General features: G+C 38.7%; 1 protein-coding gene across 1 annotated transcript in view; it reads left to right on the top strand.

Moving 5' to 3' along the window:
* LOC149743916 (uncharacterized) overlaps positions 1-24,594 on the top strand; it is an 89,934-nt gene extending 65,340 nt beyond the window's left edge. The window contains exons 5-6 of the mRNA XM_089906034.1: positions 11,405-11,999; positions 13,645-24,594. Coding sequence (XP_089762160.1) covers positions 11,405-11,629 — 225 coding nt within the window. The 3' untranslated portion in view covers positions 11,630-11,999; positions 13,645-24,594. The remainder of the gene's footprint in view (positions 1-11,404; positions 12,000-13,644) is intronic.
* Positions 24,595-24,845: the final 251 nt, after the last annotated feature.

Here is a 24,845-nt window from a genome sequence, read left to right as displayed (position 1 = left end):
ACTTATTTTAGATACTTTGTTATCAGAGCCAACTCTGTAATCTTTGCTCTGCCCGTGAATTATTTATTTAATTTGATGTGTTTTTTCCTGGATTCATAGAATTTCCTTTTGTCATGATTCTTCTTTCCATTTATGGGACTGTAAATACAGCTGACTAAACCTCTCTAGTGGCCGAATACATATCAGGTCTTTTGTGTGAAGGATGCTAGCTAATCTTCCCGTTCATAGGCTGACTACATTTTTATTCATTTGCTTTTTTTCTACTCACCCCTGACAGTAGTATCTGTGGAATAAATAAAATAATGATACCTACTACTTATTTAACTCAGATCAGAAAACTTGACCTTTTCCTAATTTTTTACATTTGCTAGCTTTGTGGCAATATGCACCCCTATTTTTCTCTGAATCTCAGTTCACCCTCTACATGGGAATAATTATGCCTACCATACAACGTGGTGATCATAAAAGAAATTCTACCCATCTCCTACCATATTGGGGAAAAAAATTTGGATTGACTTTGACCAGACTTGGAGGCACATGTTTGCAGTGGCCTGTTTGAATATCCTGACTACATGGGGTACAGTGGGATGCTCTGAAGGCACCTTACAGAGGTAGATAATATCTCTCCCAGGGCATCAACGCTAAAAGTGAGAAGCATTTTGATTTCTCATCAAGAAAGAAATGTTCTATGATGTTAATGGTTCTTAACTTTTGGTGATTCATTGAAATCTCCTGGGGAGCTTTTGATAATCTTAAAGCCCAGCCTGTAATTTATACCAATTAAATATGAATTTCTGGGGGTTGGACTGAGGCATTGGTATATTTTAAGGTTTGCAGAATGTAATGGTTAATTTTAAGTATCAACTCTCAACTATATCCTGAGATACACAGATATTTTGCTAAACATTATTTCTGGGTGGGTCTGTGAGGGTGTTCCCAGATGAGATTAGCATTTGAATTGGTAGATGGAGTAAAGCAGATTTCCCTCTCCAGTGTAGGTGGACCTCATCCAATCTCTTGAGGGCCCCAAAAGAATAAAAAGTCAGAGGAAAGGAGAATTTGCTCTCTCTGCCTGAGTGTTTGATCTGATCCCCTGCCCTCTGACTGTGGCTTACGTCAGTTCTGAAAACTACACCCCTGGATTTCCTAGTTTCCAGCTTATATTTAATATACAATATATTTAATATGTTTAATATCAATTACATATGTTAAAGCAATTACATATATTACGTTATATTTATTATATATCTCCTATTGGTTCTGTTTCTCTGGAGTACCCTGACTAATATGGCGCTTCCAATACACTGTAAATATTGAGAACTACTATATATGTTAAAATACTATGGCTAAGGTATTACAAAAGTGGATGCCCTGACAGTGCAGTTCTGCTTCTTAAATGGGCAACTCAATGAGGATAAGTAGCAATGTAAATTATTTTTTTCATTTTAAATGGTGGCCAGTCATATATATATAAACACTTTGGGAGGCTATAAGACAGTAATTAAAAGAACTTATAGGATATAAGCAGTAAAACCACATCGACTCACCACTCAGTAGAAGGAATTCTAGGCCCAAGATACAGAAACCTCCATACCTGAATCATTGGAAAAGATGTAGAAAAGACTCTAAAACGATTGAAATGTTCAGAGATCCCTTGTGACCCTTTTGGAGGTCATATCAGGACTCACTGTCCCCTGAGTCTTGTTTTGTAATACAGAGAGGGACCCACAGTTACATAGTAAATTGACACCTGAGACTTGTTTTTTTTTCAGCTAGAAGTGGAAAGGAGAAATATCTTTCACTGAAGCAGAGAGTAGAGGTATAAGTGGGGAAGACAAGGTAAAGAAAGAGAAAAGAAAATAATCCATTTAGAGAAGGCTTGCTCTTGGGGCAAGCCCTGGACATATAGTCATTTATATATCCTATTTCAGGATACATTGCATGCTTTACTGGAAGTAAGCATTTAATGATTTGTCTTCCACATACTTTGCTTCATTAAAGAGATTCACTTCTGCTGGCATTTTGTTTCATGGGATCCCAGGCCCTTAGCATAGTCCCTTAGTAAAGTATTTGTGGAATGAATCAGTCAATGTGTCCTCAAACTCAGTACCCTTCTCAAATCAGTTACCTGCTTTATACCATAACTGAGATTATATTATCATAGTGTTAGGACTCAAAGGGAAATACCTCGATTTTAGAAGTTGACGTCATCTGTTTTATCACCTCATCCAATGTAAGAATTCATGCTATAAAAGTACTGGTAATCTGGCCTCTGTTTGAGCACTCCTCGTATCTTGAATGCTCTACTTGGTGAGTTAAGTCATCCAGCATACGAACAGCTATAATTTCTACAAAGTACTTCCTTATAGTTGCCTTCCTGAAGCATGTCACCCATTGGTCTTAGCTTGACCTGATGGAACTACAGAGAAAAATATTTGAGTTTCAAATACCCATGTTTGCACTTCACATCTTTGTAGTCCATTATCACACAACTGAAGTCTACTTTTCTTCAGGAAAACATCTAATGTTTTTTCCTAAAAATCCTGTGAAAGTATGTCTAGGCCCTTCCCCATCTTGTTTATTGATGTTTGTACTTGCTTTTGTTTTCTAAAATACTCCCAAAAAGGCAATGCTCAGAACTGGATCTAGTGCTTCTGACATGGTCCTTTTGAGACAGAATGAGACAACATATGCAAAAAAGGAAATCTATATTTCTATTAAGTATAATTATCTAATTCTTATAAAATCTGCATGTGTTTGTTTCAAAAATAAAAATACAGAATAGTATAAATATACAATATTTTATATAATAGAATATAGATATAGAGTAGTATGGAAAAAAACCCCTGAAGTCATTCAAAATAACCCATTACCCAAAGAAAAGTACTTTCAGATCCATTCATCTCTGCTTTTTATCTCCCTATATTGTGTGTATGTTCATTTGTGTGAACATCACACAAACATACTAATATATACACATAGTTTAACCTAAATAAAAACATAATGTTTTAAACCCGTTTTAAAATTTAATGTAAGCATTGGACACTATTACATAGTTATAAATTTAATTCTGCATCAAAGTTTGCAAACTCTTGGCTGACTAGTTAAATTCAGCCCGTAGACATTTTATTTCCCACCCCCCAGTCCCACCCCCGGGCCTGCACAACATCTGAAAAGCCTAGGCGTGTTGCAGCTTCTCCTGAAAAGTGGACAGTCTGGTGATACTTGGTGTGCAGCCTTACCTGGATGTGGGGGAAGTTGAAGCGCAGGTACATCTGATGCCCTGGGAGGTGTTCTCCAACGAGAGCTTCATCGTCAGCGTTTCCTATTTGATGCAAACAGCCTGCAAGAACAGCCCCTCCTGGGTGAATTTGTGTTGCCGGAACACGATCATTTTAATAGCTGTAGCTCTAGGCAGTGGTTGTACCACCATTCATTTCATAAATCCCCTTTCGGTAGACCTTAATGTTGGTTCCTTGTTTCTCCTATTATAAATAGTGTTGCAGCAAATATCTTTTTCACCCAGTTGCTTGATAGTCTTATGATGAGCTCCCAGACTAGATGTGGAATTGTGTGGCCAAAGTAGACTTCGAGGTCTCAGAACTCGTTTTAGTCTTTTAAACATCATGAGAACCACAAAAACAGCCTTTAATTTTCACTTGCACTCTGTTAAGCAAACACGTGACCACTCTATATGTAAAAACAATTTTAAAAAATAGAGTTGTTCAAAAATACATAGTAATTAAATTAATATTTTATGGTAGAAAAATTATCAAATACAGAAAAATGTAAAGGAAAAATATAAATACACTTGCAGAACTCTGATATAAATATTATCTTTTCCATTTTTGCATTTTCCCACTTATATATGCATATATATTTATATAAAAATATATTTACATGTATTTTATACATACATTATTTAATAAGGATAAGATATACTGTTTATATAATTTTTGTTTCTAGTACCTTTTCACCTGATGTTATCATGACAATTTCCCACATGATCTAATATTCCTCATTTAGAAAATTTAAAATTTATTTAATATTTCAACATATGATATCACTTATTTAAACAATGCCCTATTGTTGGAAACAAATTATTTCCAAGTTTTTCTTTTTTACAAATAGTATTCCAATTAATGCCATGGTACCTAGATTTCTGTGAAATCCTTAGAATAAATTTCTACACGTGTACTCACTAGGTCAAATATCCAACTCGTGCAGACAATTTTTTAAAAATCTATATTCAGACCTTTACATTCACAACTATATTAAGTATATTGATTTCATTTGTTTTGCTCTTTTGTTTTCACCCTGTTGATAGATAGATAGAGAGAGGGAGGCATTTCTTTTAATTTAATACATCTCTCATTGATCTTGTTGCCTCATGTGTCTGCCTCTTCTAAATATTTTTGCACAGTTTTGGCGTTAACTGGGTGTTTTGCCAAAAAGTTAGTTCAGTGTTCCTCAGATAGTTGTTCAATACTGCCCGCCTCTTCAGGTGCTGAAAAAGGAAATTCTAATGATTTGTTAACACTTGTTAATATAGATAAGATTAAGGCCCCAATTTTCTTATGAAAGCTTACTACTTGGGGCTGGTTTCACAGAAATTTCATAACATTATATGCAGTCAAGTTGCACTGATATTCCATATGAGGAAACAAAATCTGTGAAAGGATTTAAATATGAAAATAATTATGTAAATGATAAGTATTATTTATTATTAAGTATAATTAGTAGTTGTCAAGCAGATCCTTTTCTCCCAAAGAGCCACAAATCTTTCAAAATGAATGCTTGCAATTAATAATATTTAGATAGGGGAAAAATGAGTTTTTCTCAGCTTTTCCATCATAGCCTAGATACTGCCAGGCAAACAACTTGATAGAATCAGTGGAAGCTTAAACAGGTGATAATCTCCTCTTGCTCTGCAATTTATCACTAAATGGCTTTTCTGTGGACTGCAATCATTGAAAGGTAATTGTAGCCTTCTGCTATATTTACCATTAGAAGATTTCTTTTTACATGGAGCGTGCTGTTCTAATAAGCAGTGGGTTTTTCACAAACTTGTTTATCATTCACAATGATTAGGTTCCCCCTTATTTGAACTGGTGCATAAAATGCCACTTATGGGTTTTTTTTATTTTTTAATTTTATTTTATTATTTTATACAGCAGGTTCTCATTAGTTATCCATTTTATACATATTAGTGTATATACGTCAATCCGAATCTCCCAATTCATCCCACCACCACCCTCCCCTCGCCACTTTCCCCCCTTGGTGTCCATACATTTGTTCTCTACATCTGTGTTCTCTACATCATGTTTTTAAATGATTTTTTCTCTCTGCCTTTCCTGTTAGTGTAACCGGAGGTGGGGTCTAGCTGCTCGCCGCTCAAAAGCAAGTAAAGAGGCAAGGTTGGTGGAAAGGAAAGTTTACTTTGTTTTGGGTGCCGGCGACCAGGGGGTGTGGGAGGGAGGACGCCTGTGCGAAGGCCAACTCCCCGCACCCACCCAATGAGGGGGCAAGAGCTTTTATAGACGGAGGGAGGGGGGCTACACGCAGAAACAGCACAGTCAGCTCTGACCGTCATCTTGAAATTGGTCATCGGTGGTCTGACCAGTGTCATCTTGATTGTTTTAAGTACAGTTAGTCTTCAGTCCCAGGGTCGGTTCGTTCTCATTTCTTTGAGGCCAGTTCTCAGAATTGTGAATTGTGGCAGCTTATGTCATGCCTACAGTCTGGTCATCATGTACTTAACTTCTTCACCTAGTGGGGTTTCACACAGCTCACAGGATATGGCTCAGAATATTATCTATAGCCATTGAGGAGGAACTAAAGGTCCTTAACTTTGCTTACTGATAAATTATTATTGTTTTTTCCTGTTTGCTTTTATTTTTTGCTTCTGCATTTTCTCACTTCTCTGATTAAACTTAATTTTGGGCTAAAGTTTTTCCACAGACAAAAAGCAGGCAGAGGACATGGTTAGGGGAAAGGATCATAGGGTCCTGCTCTGTCTCATTAGGAGTCTCATTTAGGTACATAGTTAATGTCTGCATCGCTTGGCCTCTGCTAGAAGAGGAGTGAGGTGCACAGGACGCCCACGGCCTGCTCAGAAAGCCTACAAACATTGGAAAAGGATGGCGGTATCTGCCACACTGTCAACCTGTTCTACTCGGTGTGCTACCGCTGTTATAGCACATGCTGAGCTGTCAATAAAAATCAGTCAAAGCATTCTGTGTAGCGTAGGGAGGTGTGGGAAAAGGGGTCATTCCAGTTGCATAAAGATGATGCATCTGGTTGGCAAGAGGACCCATATTCATGTTTAATCATGTATGGAGCCTCTGTCCTCCTTCCTGGTCCCCGTTACTCATCTGTTCAGGTCTCCCTGCCTCCCTGACCGCCTCCCCCATCTTCCCAGCTGCTCATCTCTGTACTTGATTCAGAGTATCTATGAGAGTCGGCCCTGAGCTGCAGGGCCTGATCTCTGCAAAAATGGATTGGTCTGTCGTGAGCCGCACAAAATAAAACGAAAATCAGGAAACGAGTGAAAGCATCTGTGAGCTGAAGTGGAATAATTATACCTCGGTACCCTGTTTATAAAGATATATAGCAGACTTCCTGCCATATTATCACCCAGTAAGTGTACTTTTTTTTTTTTCCTTTTAGTGAAGAGAGAATGCTTTTATGTCAATCTATTCACGCTTAAGACTCACAGTACCTATTGTCTATAACTGTGAGATACAACTCGGGAAGGATATAGATGGAGTATTTGGCTTCAATAAAGTGGGTGGAGCAGGAAATGGGCCCTACACCTGGCCCTGTTTACAACGAGTGACTTGTTAAAATGAGCATCTATACCAGGAAAAATTAATCAGCATATGTAACCATAAGGAAGGTGGAAAGTGCTGATCACATACATTGCTCAGGTGCTGTCAGAGAGATTCCAGGGCTGATGGAGGCCATACAAGCCCTAGCATCAGATGGGAACAACTCTCTCCCCCACAAGCTAGCCCGCTTTCCCCCTTCCTAAAGGCAGGCCCTTACAAGTGTGGTGTCTGGGGTGGTCCTCTAATTTTCCCTAATCTGTGTGTGGCTGTGGAATGAGACAGAGCTAACGTGCAAAGAAAGGGTAGTGAAAATGACATGAGCTCTGGAGTGAGACAGAACTGCAAGTCCCATCCCTATCATTGATTTAGTTACGTAAATTGAACAAGTTCCTTAAATTCTCTGAACTGCAGTTGCCTTGTCTGTGAGGTAGAAATCAGGTCAGTCTTTACTGGGTTATTATATGCATTATAAATAATATATATAAAAGGCCTAGCAGGGCACTGACATAAAACAGACACTCAAAGTGGTAACTATTACTATAACTCAGGAAAACTACTCTGCCCAACATAGGCAGTTCTAAAGTGCAACAATATATAATAAAATCTTATTCAGAAGAACTTATAAGTAGGCAGTGGATTGGGTAGCTATATTTTATGGCTAGGTCTCAGTGCATCAATTCATATCCAAGGAGATTCTCAACATGTAGTAGATGCAACGTATTTCCAATTAATATCATCATAAGAACTAAACCTCTGTATTTCTTTGGTTTCTAAGAAATTTTCAACCTTAATAATATGTTAGAGTACTTCTGGGTTTAGCTCTTACTAAATTATAAATGCTATCATTTTATACCTAAGATGCATGGTTCACTCAGTGCAGATGGGGGAAAACTGAATGTTTTAGACTGGCTAACTCTGGCTTGCTGAAGTTCTGGTACACGGACTACTTGTGGTGAAGTCAGTAAAGCTGATGAGGTTTCATTTCTAAATGTACTAGGACTAGGTCAAGATGCTAGTTTCCAACTGCATATATCCTTTCTGATGATGATCTTTTTTTTTTTTTTGCTTGAGTGTAAAGATATTCTTTTCTCTGTATTTTTGAGAAAATATTAGCTTGGCTGTCCCAAGCTAACATATGACGTTATGTTAGCTAAAAACGACGTTATGAAAGAGTGACTTCAGTGACTCAGTGCTTCCCACTTGGTAATTTCTCTCACCCTCAGGAGTAGCCTCAAATGCTAGCTCCCATCAATTACTGGATGCCCCATATTTTCCCAGCATCATTATAATCACTCCTATCAATTCAGCACCTGTAATGAGCCAGGCTGCTTATCCATTTACAACCTTCACTGCTTTATATATATTAGCTCAGTTTGCTACCTCTTGTCCCCCTCAAGCCAATATCAAATGTTTATTAATTAGGTAAAAATGGTATTAACCGCTTACATCAGGAAGGGCAAAAGGGTATCATCTTGAGTGCCCATTTTGAATGAGTGGTAATGGTTGGCAGAAGCACTGAATTAAGAAAAAAATTTAAGCTCTGTCCAGCCTTAGGGGGGAAGAATGCCGTGATTGATTAGCAATGTCTGCCTTGGTTAAAAGAAAAAAGAATAGAAATAGGTTGAGTGACTTGCAGGACGGAAAGGATGGGGATTCTCGGGCTCAATTTCCTTGCTGTTTATAAGCTTCTTAGAGACACAGGTAATGTTTCAACTTTCCATCATGTTGCCACAGTGTTCATTTCCAAATCATTTATTTCTTCACCCCTCCATTTATTCCTGCTGAGTTCTCCTGGACTCAGAAACTTCACACACTCTATTCCCTTATGTTGAGCCTCACATACTTCCAAGTGGTTTCCAAGTGGCCTCCAAGGTGGCCTTGTCCTGTTTATCCCGAGAAATTCCCCCAGGTTAACATGTGTCGCAACGTCTTTCTCTTTTATACTATAGAACTTATATGAATTTGTAATTATTTGTTAGAATGTTTTCTTGTTAATTTACTGTTTCCCTCACTGAACTCTAAATTCCATGAGCCCAAGAACCGCATCTCTCTTTTTGACAAGCCACCTTATTTATACCCAGCACACACATCTGGGAAAGAGTAGACATTTAATAAATATTTGTTGAAACAGCAAATCCACTAAACTTCGGAGATTCAAACTTAATAAAACATGGATCCTGGCTTCACAGAACTCATATTGTAGTGAAGCAGAAAGTTGATTAAGTAAATGGTTATGATGCAATGTGATAAAAGAAACATAGACGTAAGGAAATATCACTGCCTGCCTGGATCAGGGGGCAGGTGTTGGGGACGCATTCTAAAAGTGATGTCAAGATTGAAGAGTAAGGAGTAAAAATGGACCTTTTAAGAAAAATCAAGCGCTGCAACTTGTGCGATTTGAATTTGATATGTTCCACCATTAAATTTTTTTTTAAAATCAAGCAGGGTATATTAACATGCATCTGTAGTATTGCCCTAAAAGCATTTTAAAAGAAATATGGATGTCTTACCTACAGAGGCACACAATTAGGCTTTTCCCTCAAGGTATTCTTAGTGTTAACCCTTTATATTGCTTTTTACTTGATGTACCCACCAATTGTTCTGATCCAGTGGCCTTGATGAAATTTTTGGTCATTTGCAAAAGTGTCAGTGGGGATTATGTGAGCACGAGTCTTTCAGAATTTTAAGTAGAAAATGGCTCAAGCATCTCCTACAGTTAGGGTACACGTGGTTACAGTAGATTAATTTAGAGAAGTGAAATTGGGTTTGTCTCTTTAGGTTTAAATATATGACTTGGGGATAATAAAGGAAAATCATTACTAGCACAACAAGGGATATTTAAAATAAAAGATGGTTTTAGGTACACCACTAACTTTCTTACAGCATCAATGATAAATTGTTAGGTATTATATTGATGGTAGCAGGCGGTAACATGTCCCTTTGTAGTTGAAGCTTTTTTTAAAGCTTATTTTTATTTTTTTTTAACATCTTTATTGGAGTATAATTGCTTTACAATGGTGTGTTAGTTTCTGCTTTATAACAAAGTGAATCAGCTATACACATACATATATCCCCATATCTCCTCCCTCTTGCGTCTTCCTCCCTCCCACCCTCCCTATCCCACCCCTCTAAGTGGTCACAAAGCACCGAGCTGATCTCCCTGTGCTATGCAGCTGCTTCCCACTAGCTATCTGTTTTACATTTGGTAGTGTATATATGTCCATGCCACTCTCTCACTACGTCCCAGCTTACCCTTCCCCCTCCCCGTGTCCTCAAGTCCATTCTCTACATCTGCGTCTTTATTCCTGTCCTGCCCCTAGGTTCTTCAGAGCCTTTTTTTTTTTTTTTAGATTCCATATATATGTGTTAGCATACAGTATTTGTTTTTCTCTTTCTGACTTACTTCACTCTGTATGACAGACTCTAGGTCCATCCACCTCACTACAAATAACGCAATTTCATTTCTTTTTATGGCTGAGTAATATTCCATTGCATATATGTGCCACATCTTTATCCATTCATCCGTCGCTGGACACTTAGGTTGCTAGTTGAAGCTTTTTTTTACAAATAAGCTGGAGGGGGTTTTTTTTGGCTCGATTATATATTCTTTTATAAGGCAGAGAGGAAGAAAGGGAGGGATAGACTAAGAAAGTATGGAGCAAAACATTTCCTTAAATCACATTTAAAATAAGGTAGAGTGTAGTAAAATACAGGAAGGTAGACTGAAAGGCAACAGTAAATTTTTTTTAAAGAACTTTTATAATTATATTACATCACTTGACAGAGCTGTAGTGCTTTGTGTAGGCCTTTAAAACTTCCCCCAAACATGTTCATTCACCTTGATTCAGTCATGTGCATAGAAGAAGTTCCTTGTTGGGTTGGTAAAGCAGAATCATATCCAGGCTCTAGCTAGATCCAAACACTATTGCAGTTCTGTACAAACCTGTGTGGTATGTACAGGTAGAAACAATAATATGTAAACCTGTTCACCTTTGGTACATTGATCATTTCCTAAACTTATTTCACCTGTACCCAACACCCCTCCCCATACACACACACAAAGCACTGATACCCCTGTAAGATATATTAAATGTGTTGATTTGGATAACTAGAATTTGATGGACAGAATTCCTCCAGCAAGAGGGAGTTTTAGGTAGAATGGAAGAGAAACTCATGGAAACGCTTGAATGGTCCTTTCCTTGATTCCACAAAATGAGTACGACTGATCGAGTCCCTTTAATATGCAGCATCCATATTGCATTTGTTCTTACATTTTATGCTGTAATTAAATACAGAGTAAAAGTTATTGAGTGAATATTAAGTTTTTTGGGTAGCTGAGTTGATAATTGTATTTTATTTTTGTGCATTGGAAATCTATGTACATTTATATTGTAGGAATATGGCAATGCTCCAAGAAAAATGAGAAATTCACTGGTAATTTCCCACCCAAAGAGAGCCATTGTTAACGTTTTAATATTATATACTCTTTGTGTCAGTTTGTTTTTTAGTCAAAAATGGCATCTTATTGCTTGAATTTGCATTTCACTGATTATGTGATAAAAACTCCTTTTTAGGGCTTCCCTGGTGGCGCAGTGGTTGAGAGTCTGCCTGCCGATGCAGGGGACGCGGATTCGTGCCCCGGTCCGAGAAGATCCCACAGGCCGCGGAGTGGCTGGGCCCGTGAGCCATGGCCGCTGAGCCTGCGCGTCCAGAGCCTGTGCTCCGCAACGGGAGAGGCCACAACAGTGAGAGGCCCGTGTAGCGCCAAAAAAAAAAACAAAAAAAACAACTCCGTTTAAATTTAATTTTTCTTGAGGTAACATTGGTTACCGCCTCTCAGCTCGAAATTCACTCTTTTGTTACTTGCTCTGTGGAAAGTGCTATGGGTCCTTTAAATAGTTTTTCTTTGGCCACCTCGTGTGATGTTAGGCTTTCCTAATTGATGGCACCTGAGGAAGGTGTTGCTTCGTGATGCCCCGGTGCTTGCTGGGAGGGCTCTTGGTGGCGTCTTCAGCACCCACTCACTCCTGCAGCTCCGAGGGCGTCCTCAGCCCTGCTCCCGGGGCTCACAACTTCTCCGGTAGTCGGCTTCAGCAGTGCGTAGAGAGAGCAGTGGACGACAGCTTCCATCAGCATCTTCTATCAAGCAGTTCTGGAGTAGCGCCTCAGGTGAGAAATCTCCCCGTGCATAGTTTTACTGGAACCCTAGAATGTGGATTTCCAGCAACTTACAGAGGGCATATTTCCAGAAAGTTCCACCATGAGACACCACAGCAGCTTCTTTACCATCCAGTGAGCCACAGTCATGCTCTTTTCAACCGGGTCTGGACCTCAGTCCTGTGGGCAGGGAGGAGGAGGTCTTCTTTTCAACTGGAGGGTTAGCGGCTCTCCTTATTTCTGCTAACTGTGTGTTTTGGCGTTCTCTTTACTTGTCGCTGGCCATTCCTTCCTTACTCTAATCCTCTTTCATAATTAATAGTTTTTTCATTACACTTTCCATGCTCAAATTACTGTTTGTTTTTCTTCTGGTTGGACCCAGAATAATAACTAAATAATCTAATATTAGTGTGTTACTGTTTTATTTTAAAACCCGTTTTTCACATTTTTTTGTTTCTACATCATTATTTTAATGGTTTCATAGTAGTCCATGTAGTAGTAAATACTTCATGCCTATTGTTATACAGTTTATAATATATGTTTTCATTTTCACAATTGTAGACAATGCTTTAGTGAACATGTTGGTACACATCCTTTGCTCCTATCCATAATGATTTTCATTAATTCTCAGTCATTTGGACATTTTAGTCAGAGGCAAATGATGAACACACCACGTAATGTGCTTTATATATTTCCAGGGGAATACTGAACATATTATTTAGTGCCATAGCAAAACATCAGAAAAAAGTGAGGAAATCATGATTTTTATTGTCTTCTGCCAAACTCTCATAGCAAGAATCTGAAAATTTTCTGGTGAAACACAACTGAAACTAGATTTGAGATTGAGCCATTAAATCCCAGTTATCACCAATCACTTCTGGCTGCTTCTGATTCAACACTTTCTTTGTGTTTACGATTGGGGAATCCACCTCATGAAAAGAATGGCAAATGGGAAAGAAGTAAATGATTCAGAATATCTTGGTCGTTCCTGGGAGAGAGTGCTCTGACAAAGCAAACGGTTTACCTGAATGTCTTAAGCAAACTGAGCTTGGCTGATTTCCTGTGCTTACAGAAAAGAACCGCCGTAGCTTCAGCTGGAAACCCTAAGCCAGTGGCTCAGTGGTTGTTGTTTTGACGTGCCTGCATCACAGGTATAAACAATCTGCGATGTTGAGCTAAACATACCTAAACTGCTGAGGATCTTTCAGGTTAATTTAAACCAACAGGGAATGATCCTGACTGGCGACAATAGAAGATTCTCTCCCAGCAGGAAGTGCATGGGGGCATCCCTTCTAGATCAGACATGCTTCAGAGACTGCTTCTGGAAGCGGTCGTCTTAATTGAATGTTTGTGTCTGAATGTTTGTTGCTCACAGATGTTTCTCACCAATACTGTTGAGCCTTTTGGTGGTTTCTAAAAGAGGCTATGTTAATCTCAGAACAAGGAGATACAACATATATGACGTGTAATCACACTATAATGATAAAAATAGACACATGCCATCATTGTTGTCATGGGCATTATCAACAACAACACAATCACTGTAACTTATTGGGCACCTGTTATTTAGACAACATGTCTCTTGTCCATGGATTAGTGTAGTTAATCCTCACAAAGCTCTTAAGAAGTAAGTACCAATAATATCCCCATTTTACAGATGAAGACACTGAGGAAGAGAAAAGTTAAGAATTTGCCTATGATCAGTTATCCATCTGTTCAGCCAGTGCACAAATTACACTGCCCAACTCCAAGACCAGGTGAGTACCATGGCCTGAGCACCATGCTTTACTGCTTCCCACATATTTAGGAGCTAAAAGAAATCAAGTAGTGGACCTTAAAGAAAATCTTCCTCTACCTTCGTTCAACTCTTTTCGCTTTCATTGTGGTGGAGTCTGTGAGAGACTTAATGTATCATGTAGAATTATCAAGTTAAATGACTGCATTTTTCCCTTAATTGACCATTTTGAATTGAATTGCTTGGATTTATCAGATTTTTTGTAATGCAGTGTGGTCTACAATAGCTATTACCAGCCTCTTTCCCACCATCACTACCACTGAAAAATAAAATTCAGACATATGACATTCTATCATGTGCTTATCCAGAATTAATGCACAAAGCTGCATAAGTAAAAATCTGTGGTTTATGCACAGTTTCTTCCAGGCCAGCTGCTGTGTCTCCCAGTCACCCTAGGGTCTGCAGTTAAGGACCTGCAAGTCTAGAGAAACTGAGAGAGACGTGTTGGCTTGGCCAGTACATCTTGAGCACCTATAAAGTGCAAGGAGCTGCATCACTGTGGTGGACTTGTCGGGGATTTAAAAATAATAAGACAGCCTAGGAGACAGGCTTTGACACCACTGACAAAAATACACTTCAATTACCAGGCAGTGAGAAAAGGAGGGACGTGGGTAGAGGAACATGTCAGCAGGGTGTGCTGCGTGTGGCCCATCTTCAAGTCTCAGTTGACTCCTACTGTTCAAACGTGGGCCACTTGTGGGAAATTCTGTACCATGAGGGTTTTGCTTAATGTTTACAAAGTCTTACAAAAAGATGAATAGGAGACATAGCAGGTGGCAAATCAGAAAGTTGTGTCTTGTAAACAGGGGGAGGTCAATCCAACCTCCAAATCCCAAAATATATCAATATCCCATAATAGAGAATCACTATCAGGGAACTTGCTGTTTGTTTATTAGTGGCAGCATGGCATAAAATCAGGATAATTCAGCGTTTAAAATCCCTACTTTGTTTGAATTTATAACTAGTATAAATACTTCTAAGATTATATACATTTAAATTTTTTCTGCAACAAGTTAGACAGGATCACAAATTCACATGATGCTCAAAAGAACACTCAGAAATATTTAATGAAAACCTTCATTCTAGTGATGAGGAAACTCTAGCTCAAATAAGAAGCAAAAAACCATACTCAAGCAAACAAATCTGTAAAAGAGTTGTAATCAGAAATATCCAGTTGTCCCACCTCCTAATTTTGTGATCCATCTGCTTCAGCATCAGTCAAAAAATCTGATTCTTCGAATAAAGAACTTTGGCTTGGCTTTATAGAGTAAGATTAAAAACAAAGAAAAAACCAAACACTTAGGCAAAGGAACAAACAGCCAAAATTAAGTAAATCTGGGATTTTTTTTAAACCGGCGTTGTCTGCATTGTTATTTTGGGCTCAGAGCGATAGCTTGATGCCAAATATAAATGGAAAGCATTATCTACTCCATATTTATAAATCTTTAGATTCTGCATGTGTCATGAAAAATGTAAGTAAATTTTATAATAGTAAGGTGTGTGGGATTAATTTGTATTCTATGTTGAAAAGCTCCACGGTAGGCAATTAATTCATGAAACACCAGCGATTGCTGCCTTAAGGGCTACATTGCTAGATAAAATTACAGACCTCAAATCTTATTATTACACTGGTATTTATTTTTTGTGTGGTCTAGGGAATATATCATCTTAAATTGAATATTTACCTAATCAGTAGGCTAAGGGTATCTTCTGGGTTCTGCCCCCTTCGACTCTAGAACACATTGTCTAGTTGTGAATATTAATATGCTGCTTATATAGTTAGGTACTACTGCTTACTGTTTTCACTTCATGGCACACTTATTAAATGATACTTGTATGCTATACTAGGATAAACTAGAGGGGATCTAAATGGAGCTTGGTAAAAATTGTATAGCCTTTATATTAAACAATGATAAAGTAAAACAACTAATATAAATAATTTAAAATAACAAGCCATAATAAAGTATTGGGAAAGATATCAAATACTTAATTTACATAATTTTCAAGTAGTGCTTTTCAGGATTTTTACTGAGAAACTTGTAGTTGCTTCCACAAACATAAGTGTTTTTGGGTTTTTTTGTTTTGTTTTGTTTACCAGGTCTTATTCTTGAAGTTGTGACTGTAATTCTAATCAATGTTTTAATAACATCTCTCTCTTTTTGATCGTCACATTAGACAAGAAAATTTTAATCATTTTTACGATCTAAAATTTTCAAGCCAGTGTTTTTCAAAGAATCTAGTTTCTTCTTTCTTTGGCACACAAAAACTCATTGCAGTATCATCTGATGATGTGTATGAGACTGATTTCGTTCCAAGTTGGTGGTTGCTTTTATAAGGTATGTCCCAATAATGATGGTAGAAGGCACAGACTGTGGTAGAGCCTTCACATCCACTAGGCGGTCATATCATCTTTACATGAAGACAGAGATGGGCGGGTAACCACCTAAACCCACGCTGACAAGGTCTCCTGGGACTCCCGCCCCTGACCTGCTGTATCTTTGCTCTGGATCATTAGTTCTTGTAGCAATCCTAGCAATCTCTTGTTCACCATGAGCACTGGCATACTCGCCGCTGGCTGTTGCACAAGTTGATGCCCGCTGGTTGAATGGCGAGAGAACTTTGATGGACCCATGGGTGTGGCGTTTCTCACTGTGTCTGCCATCCGAGACCACTTTTGACCTTTTGTCTGACTCTCTCTCTCTTGGGTAACCTTCCTGGGAGACCCTAGAGAGGCTATTTGTGGCTGAATGTGAATAGTTCCAGGGTTCTGGGTAACCCAGGCTGTACCAGGCAGCCCCAAGGGTTGAGGGGATCATTATCTCATGTCCCACTTACAAACGTTAGATTCCGAACTGTATGCCTAAGCAGACTGCTTGGTACCCTCTGATTCAGGTATGCGACTTAAAACAGCCTTGAAGAACTTTGAAAGTAATATAAAAAATGGCAAACTTCTCTATTTTACCCTTTCTTTACCTAGACTAAACCTGCAGCCTCACAGGAGCTGAGAACATATTTATTCTTTATCTTTTACTTAAGACACTCAGCAGGAAGGTAACACACTTTGAATGAAAAAGGACAATTCAAGTTAGGTTGGTGCTTTGCCTAAGCCAGAAAGGTTTAGGGAGAGAAACTGAGGATGAAGAACAAAAGAGACAAGCTTTTTTCTTTTCTTTTTTTTAACCTCTCATGGTTTGACTTAATTCTATTATTTGAATGATTTTGAATTGATTTGGACACACCCACATTTAAATATAAGTTCAAAAATGCATTCTAAAGTCAAATGGAAAGTAATTTGTGTGGTCTTGTTATGAAAATAATTGTTTTATTTTCTGTATACTCCAGTCTCTCCACTCATTTATTCATCCTTGTATTCATCTATTTACACATCATTCATATATTCACAAAATATTTGTTACTGTGGATACTGTACCTGGTATTGATCTAGGTGCCGAGCTGGAAAGGTGAAAACGTCATTATCATTACCTTGGAGGGTCTCCCAGCCTTGAGGGGAGTCATAGAGGTTAACACATAATTATTGTACAGTTGGACAAGTATCATTATAGTCTTATGAACAGAATATCAGGAGAAAAATATTTTATTTAGTCTTATTATGTATTTGAGTATTCACCTGCCTAAGATGGAAATCAATCTAATAGAGTTTGTGCTTTTAAGGACATAATCCAACATGATATTTTTTATTTGCTGAGATCTTTTCTCCATGATGTGAATTAGGAGCCCAGGCTTCTTCTGTGTCCTGACTCTATTTCCTAGGGCCTCAAAGCCTTTGGAATGTAGTTGGAAGACAGAGGAGAAAAGGGTGTAGAGGCTCTGCTCTTAATCACTCCATCCCAGAAGTGACATTCATTACCTTTGCGCACATTCCATTGACAGGGTATACATGCAGGAGGTGCTGGGTCCTGCAGCCCTGGCAAGTTAACATCTAGCAATAGTTTTACACAGAGGAAGGCTAGGAGCTCTTTGCTGAATTGCTCACATTCTCTGGACAAAAGTAAGGAAGCCTGTGGCTGTTTATCCCCTTCTCAAATATATGCTTCATTTTTTTCCATCCCTCTAACTCTAATCATGGGCAGCAATATTTCTTCAATATTTTATCCACTCACACTGTCCAGGGAGGTTTCTTCGGCACAACAAGCAAGGCACACTGGGTTTATTTTTATAGCACATTTCCCACAGTCGTATCAGATAAAATGCATTACATCTCACCAGGTGACTGCTGAATAATCTCACAACTGTGGCTTCCATGTGAGAGGCAGAGATGATTAGCTTCCAAGGTGTTTGTGGGCCAGAATTGCTCTGCTTCCCTTAACTAGGTAGGTTAGTTCCTGTTGGAGTTCTTTGAGCTTTGTATACTGTTCCCTTGATTCACAGGAAGAAATCATAGACTTAATAGTCTGGTTGTGAGGATTAAATGAGATATTTTATATAAATTGCTAAGCATGGCTTTAGGCACATATAGAAAGCAATCCGTAATTGAGGCTCTTGTCATTGCTAATTAAGGATAGGATATTAAGCAAAAATGGAAGTGTCCTTTTTGTGGAGGAGGATGATATACTGAAACATTTAAACGTGTTATTTGCTGTAACTAATTTCTAATGAGATTTCAATGTGTGCTTGCTGTCTGATTCCCCAAGAGAATGGATTTTCTCCCTCACTTTATCACATAGATATTGCCTGAATAAGGTCCTAATACCTGTAACTGAATTCACTTTTAGGATTGCACTATCCTTTAAGAGGCAGCAAAATATATTAATCAAGAGTGTTAGTTCTAAACTCAGATTTCAAGTTCTAGCTGGGTTACTTATCAGCTGTGTGACCTTGATCAACCTGTTTCTGAATCTGTGAATGTTAGCCAGTGATAATCCTTTCTAGGGACATTATGCTGGGAATGAGATGATTTATATAAAACACTTAGCAGAGAAGATGGCATAGAGCAAGTACCTAATACATGTTACTTTAATCATGATGATTACACAGAATATTGGGATTGGGGTCAGATGACCTGAGTTTATATCTGGGTTCTGTTGCTTTTTTTTTTTTTTTTTTTTTTTTTTTTGCGGTACGCGGGCCTCTCACTGTTGTGGCCTCTCCCGCCGCGGAGCGCAGGCTCAGCGGCCATGGCCCACGGGCCCAGCTGCTCCGCGGCACCCTCCCGAACCGGGACACGAACCCGTGTCCCGTGCATCGGCAGGCGGACTCTCAACCACTGCGCCACCAGGGAAGCCCTGTGTTCTGTTGCTTTTAATCTTACTGAGCCTCGGTCTCCTCATCCATAAAATTGGGCTAATAAACTTCTCTTCACACAGTTGTTATGGTGATTTTAACATATGTGAAAGTTCATAGAATCTTGCCTAGAACCTGTAAAATATTAAATACGTGTTAAAATTATTCTCTTTTATTTGCGGTATCTGTGGCCCTAGGCAAGTTGATCTGCCTCTCATATTGGTTATGCCTCCTACTTGGCCTGTTATAGTTAACATCAAAAAAACCCCACAGGGTTTCCCTGGTGGCGCAGTGGTTGAGAGTCTGCCTGCCGATGCAGGGGACACGGGTTCGTGCCCCGGTCCGGGAAGATCCCACATGCCGTGGAGCGGCTGGGCCCGTGGGCCATGGCCGCTGAGCCTGTGCGTCCGGAGCCTGTGCTCCGCAATGGGAGAGGCCACGACAGTGAGAGGCCCGCGTACCGCAAAAAAAAAAAAAAAAACAAGAAAACAAACCCTTAAGCAACTCTAAAAATAGTACTATATCTAACATTATTATTTAAGAAGAGGATGGCATTCTGTTCCTGAAGGATTTGGCCATTGGAATTGTGGAGGAAGACCATCTTGGGATTTGTGTGGTGACATTTCTTAAATGCATGGTATAGCATGGGTTGCTTTCATCACACAGTAGGGAAATACTAATATCTATAATTTTATAATCCCTAACCCAGATTAATTTTAAAGCCATTAGTAAAGACGAATTCCATTTTGATATTTAGTACCCTGCTAGAGTATCTCTCACTACAGAAGTTTAAAACAAGCATAAAAATAAATCCAGAAACAGATAAAACTAGCCTGTGCTGTGGAACGCCATATTCCCAGGCAGTCCAATCTGAGGTCCACAGTCAAAAAAGATTTTAATCTATGAACTATGTCTACAGTGGGTGTTGATGGGAGACAATGAGAAATTGACGCCTTTTTACCCTCCCTCTGTCCTGAGGTGGTTTCTATTTCCGGTTCGATCATTACACCATTATCGAGAAGCCCTGCTATGCTAATATTTTTCTTAGACTTTGAACAAACTCAGACACCATAAGATTTTTTTTTTTTTTAACAAGGAGGGAAACCTGAGAGCTTTCTGTGGTATCTCTCTTGTACTCCTGTTCTCCTATGTGGATGCCCTTCTCTATATTATATCACTTCCCCAGTTCAAGAATCCTTCAAGAGTAGCCTCAAAGCCCATCTCTTCTTTGCAAAGTTACTTGTTCCATATTGCTTACATAGATCTCTCTTCTTCCAACCCCTTGAAACACTGTTCTTATCTTTCAGTTGAGTGTTGAATCACAGAATTTCTATCATATTATTTAAGTATTATTTAAGTAGCGCAGGGAGAGGCTAATCCTTGAAATCAGGAAATAATTATATCTTAAATTATAATTTACAGCTCCGTGGCAGTGAAAACAGTGGCTAAATAAATAAAAAGTTAATTAAAATGGTATGCAATGAGGGCCTTAGAAAAATGCCGTTAAGAATAACATCGTTTGCATAAAACTGAATATCTAAAAACAGCTAGATAACTATTTAACTTTCCATTTGTATGTATAGATAAAGCACAAGGATTTGCCCATTAGGATTTTATTTTCCATGGTAGTCATTTCAGATGCCGTAAGTGACCCTACAGGCATCTTTTTAAGATTACCTTTGGACCCTGGTTTTTCATCTTGGGACTGCCGCCATGTACAATCCTAAAATATTCCATAAAGGCTCAATCTTGCTTTTATTTCATGAGCCGTTTCCATTTAATTAAAATTAAACTGTCAGCTACAGGAGTATCTCCCAGGACTCAAAGCTTTTCCTTCTCAGTTAAAGCGTCTAACCTGCTAGCTTCCTGAGGGCAGTGAGCTCAGAGTGAAGCTGAATGACAGTGAAACCCCAAAGTGACGTGACATCGCTTCATTCCAGAATGGGTGTTCCCTGACGGCTGCCTCTAACATATGTACAAAATCTCCCTCTCGATTTGCACTTCCAACACCATTCCTAAAATGTAAGCATTGTTCTTTGGTGTCTCATAGGTAGCATAAATTAAATGGGATAGTTTTTATATTGTGTTGCACCTCCACGTAGATTTTTCTTTACTGGTTTCTACATGTGTCTCAAGTTAAAGCATTGTTTCCTAACTATCTCACTCCCTCTCCTGTTTACCCTCCTGTCCCTCACTTGCATATGAGAGCACAGTAAGCAGACACCTTTCCTAGTATCCACCATTGATCCATCCCCTATTGCCCTGTCCTCGTAGGACCTGATTTGATAGGAAAAGGTGTTCATTCTCAGATATTTACCAGCATGAGTGAGACTACCAATGCTTCATCCTTTCATTCACTGTGTTAGGTTTGTAAGAGGCACATGGAACAAAAGGGGCTTAATCTCTTTTGGCGCCCAGCTGGAAATCCACAGGGAGAGAAGGAGCAAACAGGTATGCTGCTAATTATCAAACAGGTTGTTATGAATGGACATAGAACAGGGAATGAGAGCTCACCTGGTTGGAAGCAGGTGATCAGGGGTTTGACTTTTTAATAACTTTATTGAGGCACAATTTACACACAATACATTGTTCATATTTAAAGTATACTAAATACTGTGAGTTTTAATATATGCGTAGACCCACAAACCCATCATCCCAATCAAAATACCAAATATGTTATAATTCCCAGTGTTTTCTTGTGCAGCTTTGCAATTCTTTCTTCTCTCTATGCTTTAATCACTATATATTAGTTTACACTTTCTAGAATTTTATAAAAATGGCATTATGCTTTTTTTTTTCTTGGTCTGGGTTATTTTACTCAGCATAATGATTTTGAGATTCATTCATGTCATTGAACATATCAATAGCTTACTCCATTTATTCACTTACTTATTTATGGCTGAATAGTATTCCATTACAAGAATATACCACAATTTAACTTTGCACTCCCTGATGGGCATTTGGGTTGTTTCCAGTCTTGTCTTTTATAACTAAATCTGTTAGGAATATTTGTCTACAAGTCTTTGTGTGGATGATATACTTTCATTTCCTCTTGGTAAAAATTTAGAAGTGGCCTTGCTGGGACATACTATCAGGACTTTTGACTGATGGAACAGCATAAGAGGTTGGAATACACACAGTAATGAACCTTTGAAGGAGGAGAGTTGGGGCACCTTTTTGTCCCTTCCCAGGGGATAAGTATATACTTCAAAGGTACCTCAAATTTGCCAAGTTTTGAGTCTCAGTTCTCGACCTTCTTTTTCAAGTGTGGTCCCTTGTCAGTATTCCTTTGTTCAGTAAATTGTACCACCATCTGTGAAGTTGGGCAACACAAAGTCAGCCTTGACACCTACCACTCTTTCACTCCCTTTATTCTATTGGTCCTCAAGTCCTACCGTTTCTCCCTCGTGAAAATCCCTACCATTCGTACTGCCCACGCTCTAGTGTGGGTCACTGCAGTCTCCCCCCTGGACCACTGGGCAGCATGCTCACCGTCCCCCATCCCTTGACTTTTACTCTCCATCCATTATCTGTGGTTAACATAAAATGACCTTTGAAACATGATATACTCAGCATAAGCCTGAGTATATCACTTCACAGATTAAACCTTTAAACAGCCCTTCATAATCCTTGGAAAAAAGCCCAAAATCTTTACCATGGTTTACACAGTCTGCATATCCATGTCCCTGCTTAATGTACGTACTCAGCGTTACAACTCAGTATTATCGTCTGGTTCCATTTTATGTTTCGCCTACAGTGAGCTTTATTCAGGTCATCAACTTTTCCAAGCTCTTTATTACCTCTGGACCTTTACACTTCCAATATCCCTTCCTTTCTCTTCATTTATTTGTCTGTCTCTTACTTAACCGAGTTAAATATCATTTCCCCTAGAAAACTCAGGTCTAGGTAAAATAACTTAAGCCTGATCCTCTGTACCAATCTTAAGATATTACAATGGCGAAGATTCTGGTCAGCCTCCCTAATTAAAAGTAGGGCCTAGCTCATCACTTTTGCATTCCTAATACCTAGTACAGCAGCACATCTTGAACATATTAAGTGCTCTAATGCATTTGATCATGAAATAAAAGACTATGACAGTGATCTAGACTTTATATAACAGATGCCTGACAAATATTTGAAAAGTTGAGATGAATTCAAGAAATGTTTCTCAGTAACCAACGTGGATGTCACCAATTTCATACACTAATATCCATGACTTTGCTTATGACAGAGGCCCTCTGGCTCTCATTCAAAATTAATTTTATACTTCGTCTACACAGTCCTAGTAAATTCAGGTATCAAGTTTGTTATACCAGAATATATTAGAAACAGAAAATCCAGTGGTTGAAGAGAAAAATTAATGCAGTTGTGTATAGGCACACACACTGCAGCAAAGAGTGAAGATACTGAAAAACACGGAACTGTAATTCAAAACCTCAGTAGCCTAGGGTCATTTTGTCGAGGGTCATATGATCTGATGCCATCATTTGATTGGAGTGGAGGCAGATTTTGATGTTACTAATTAAGGTGCTGATCTGATGAGGCTACTGATAATCATAGGTACCCTTGATTGTGTTCTGTGTGAGAGAAATGGAGCTAAGCTCTCTTTGCATTATCTCATTAAATTCTCATAATGACCCTATAAAATTGGTATTGACTTTATAGAAGAGAAAAGGAAAGTTGAGAGAAGTTAAATATCTTGGCCTTGGCTACCTAGCTTTCAGATATGACTCTAGCCTGCTTAGTCTAAGTAGTCAAGAAAGGATTAAATTATGTTCTTTTACCGTATTTAAAGAAACAACAAATTGTAAAAGAAGTTCATTGAAAACAGATTTTTTTCTTTAAATTTTGGATTCTCCAGGGGGATGTTTGAGTTATCTAAAATAATAAGGTAGGAACATTTATTTCCCAATCATGCCAAATAAATGAAGTTTTCCTGTAAATGCTTTCCCATGATTACATTACACTTCATGATTATCTGTAAAATTACGAAAAGACTGTAGCGAACAGTGCTTCCTGAAAAGTGGCAATAGCATGATGCTAATACTAGACAATGTATTACCCTATATGGGCTCATTAAGGGGCCTGGTTTTCATCTTTAATTGCAAAGAACATATATCCCTGAAATGTGTTTGTAGTCATTTTAATAAGAAGTACCAGAAGTGTAAATAGAATCTATCACCAGATCCACTTAGAACCCATTTATCTTTATGACTATATGTGTTATGGATCATCAGCCCATGATTATACAGACCCCCATCAACACTCATCTTCCTTATGGCAAGTGTAAAATGCAGTGTCTCTACTGGGAGATGAAATTTTTTTCACACTTGTGAGTGATAGACTCCTATGTTCCTAAACATATTTTACCTCAACTAATTAATTCCAGCGCTGCATTAGGTAAACCTCTACTCCCCAGCTCTGTCTTTTAAGGAGTGCTCACCACCAGGTAATGACTCAAGGACAGCCCACCCCCAATCAATTCCTCCTCTCTCCCCAACTTCTTCACATTGTCTGATTCCCGGCCTCCACTGTTTTTGATATATTTTACTCTCTTGGATTTAATAAATCGCCACCCCCCCAAATTCTGTTGTCCAAGTCGATATAGACTTCCCCTTCCCTAGCCAGGACCCCACCTCCATTTAGCATTTTGAAAGCCCACCAGTATGGTGTATAACCAGTACTCCCCACCAGTGCAGTCAGCGTGTCTCCATATCTCTGTTTTCACCACTTACCTTCCCCCAGAAGACCAGCAGGATTAATCTCATCATGCTTTTATTTCCATTTTACTCTGTAACTACCAAAAGTCCAAGCATTCAAGA

This window comes from Delphinapterus leucas, unplaced genomic scaffold (assembly GCF_059928025.1).
Source record: "Delphinapterus leucas isolate spDelLeu-1000000601 "Yukka" unplaced genomic scaffold, BTC_Dleu_Yukka2 spDelLeu_asBTCV2_sq53, whole genome shotgun sequence".
In the NCBI taxonomy this organism is placed as follows: Eukaryota; Metazoa; Chordata; class Mammalia; order Artiodactyla; family Monodontidae; genus Delphinapterus; species Delphinapterus leucas.
Note: the sequence above shows the minus strand (reverse complement) of the source record. Positions and strands in the feature narration are given on the sequence as shown.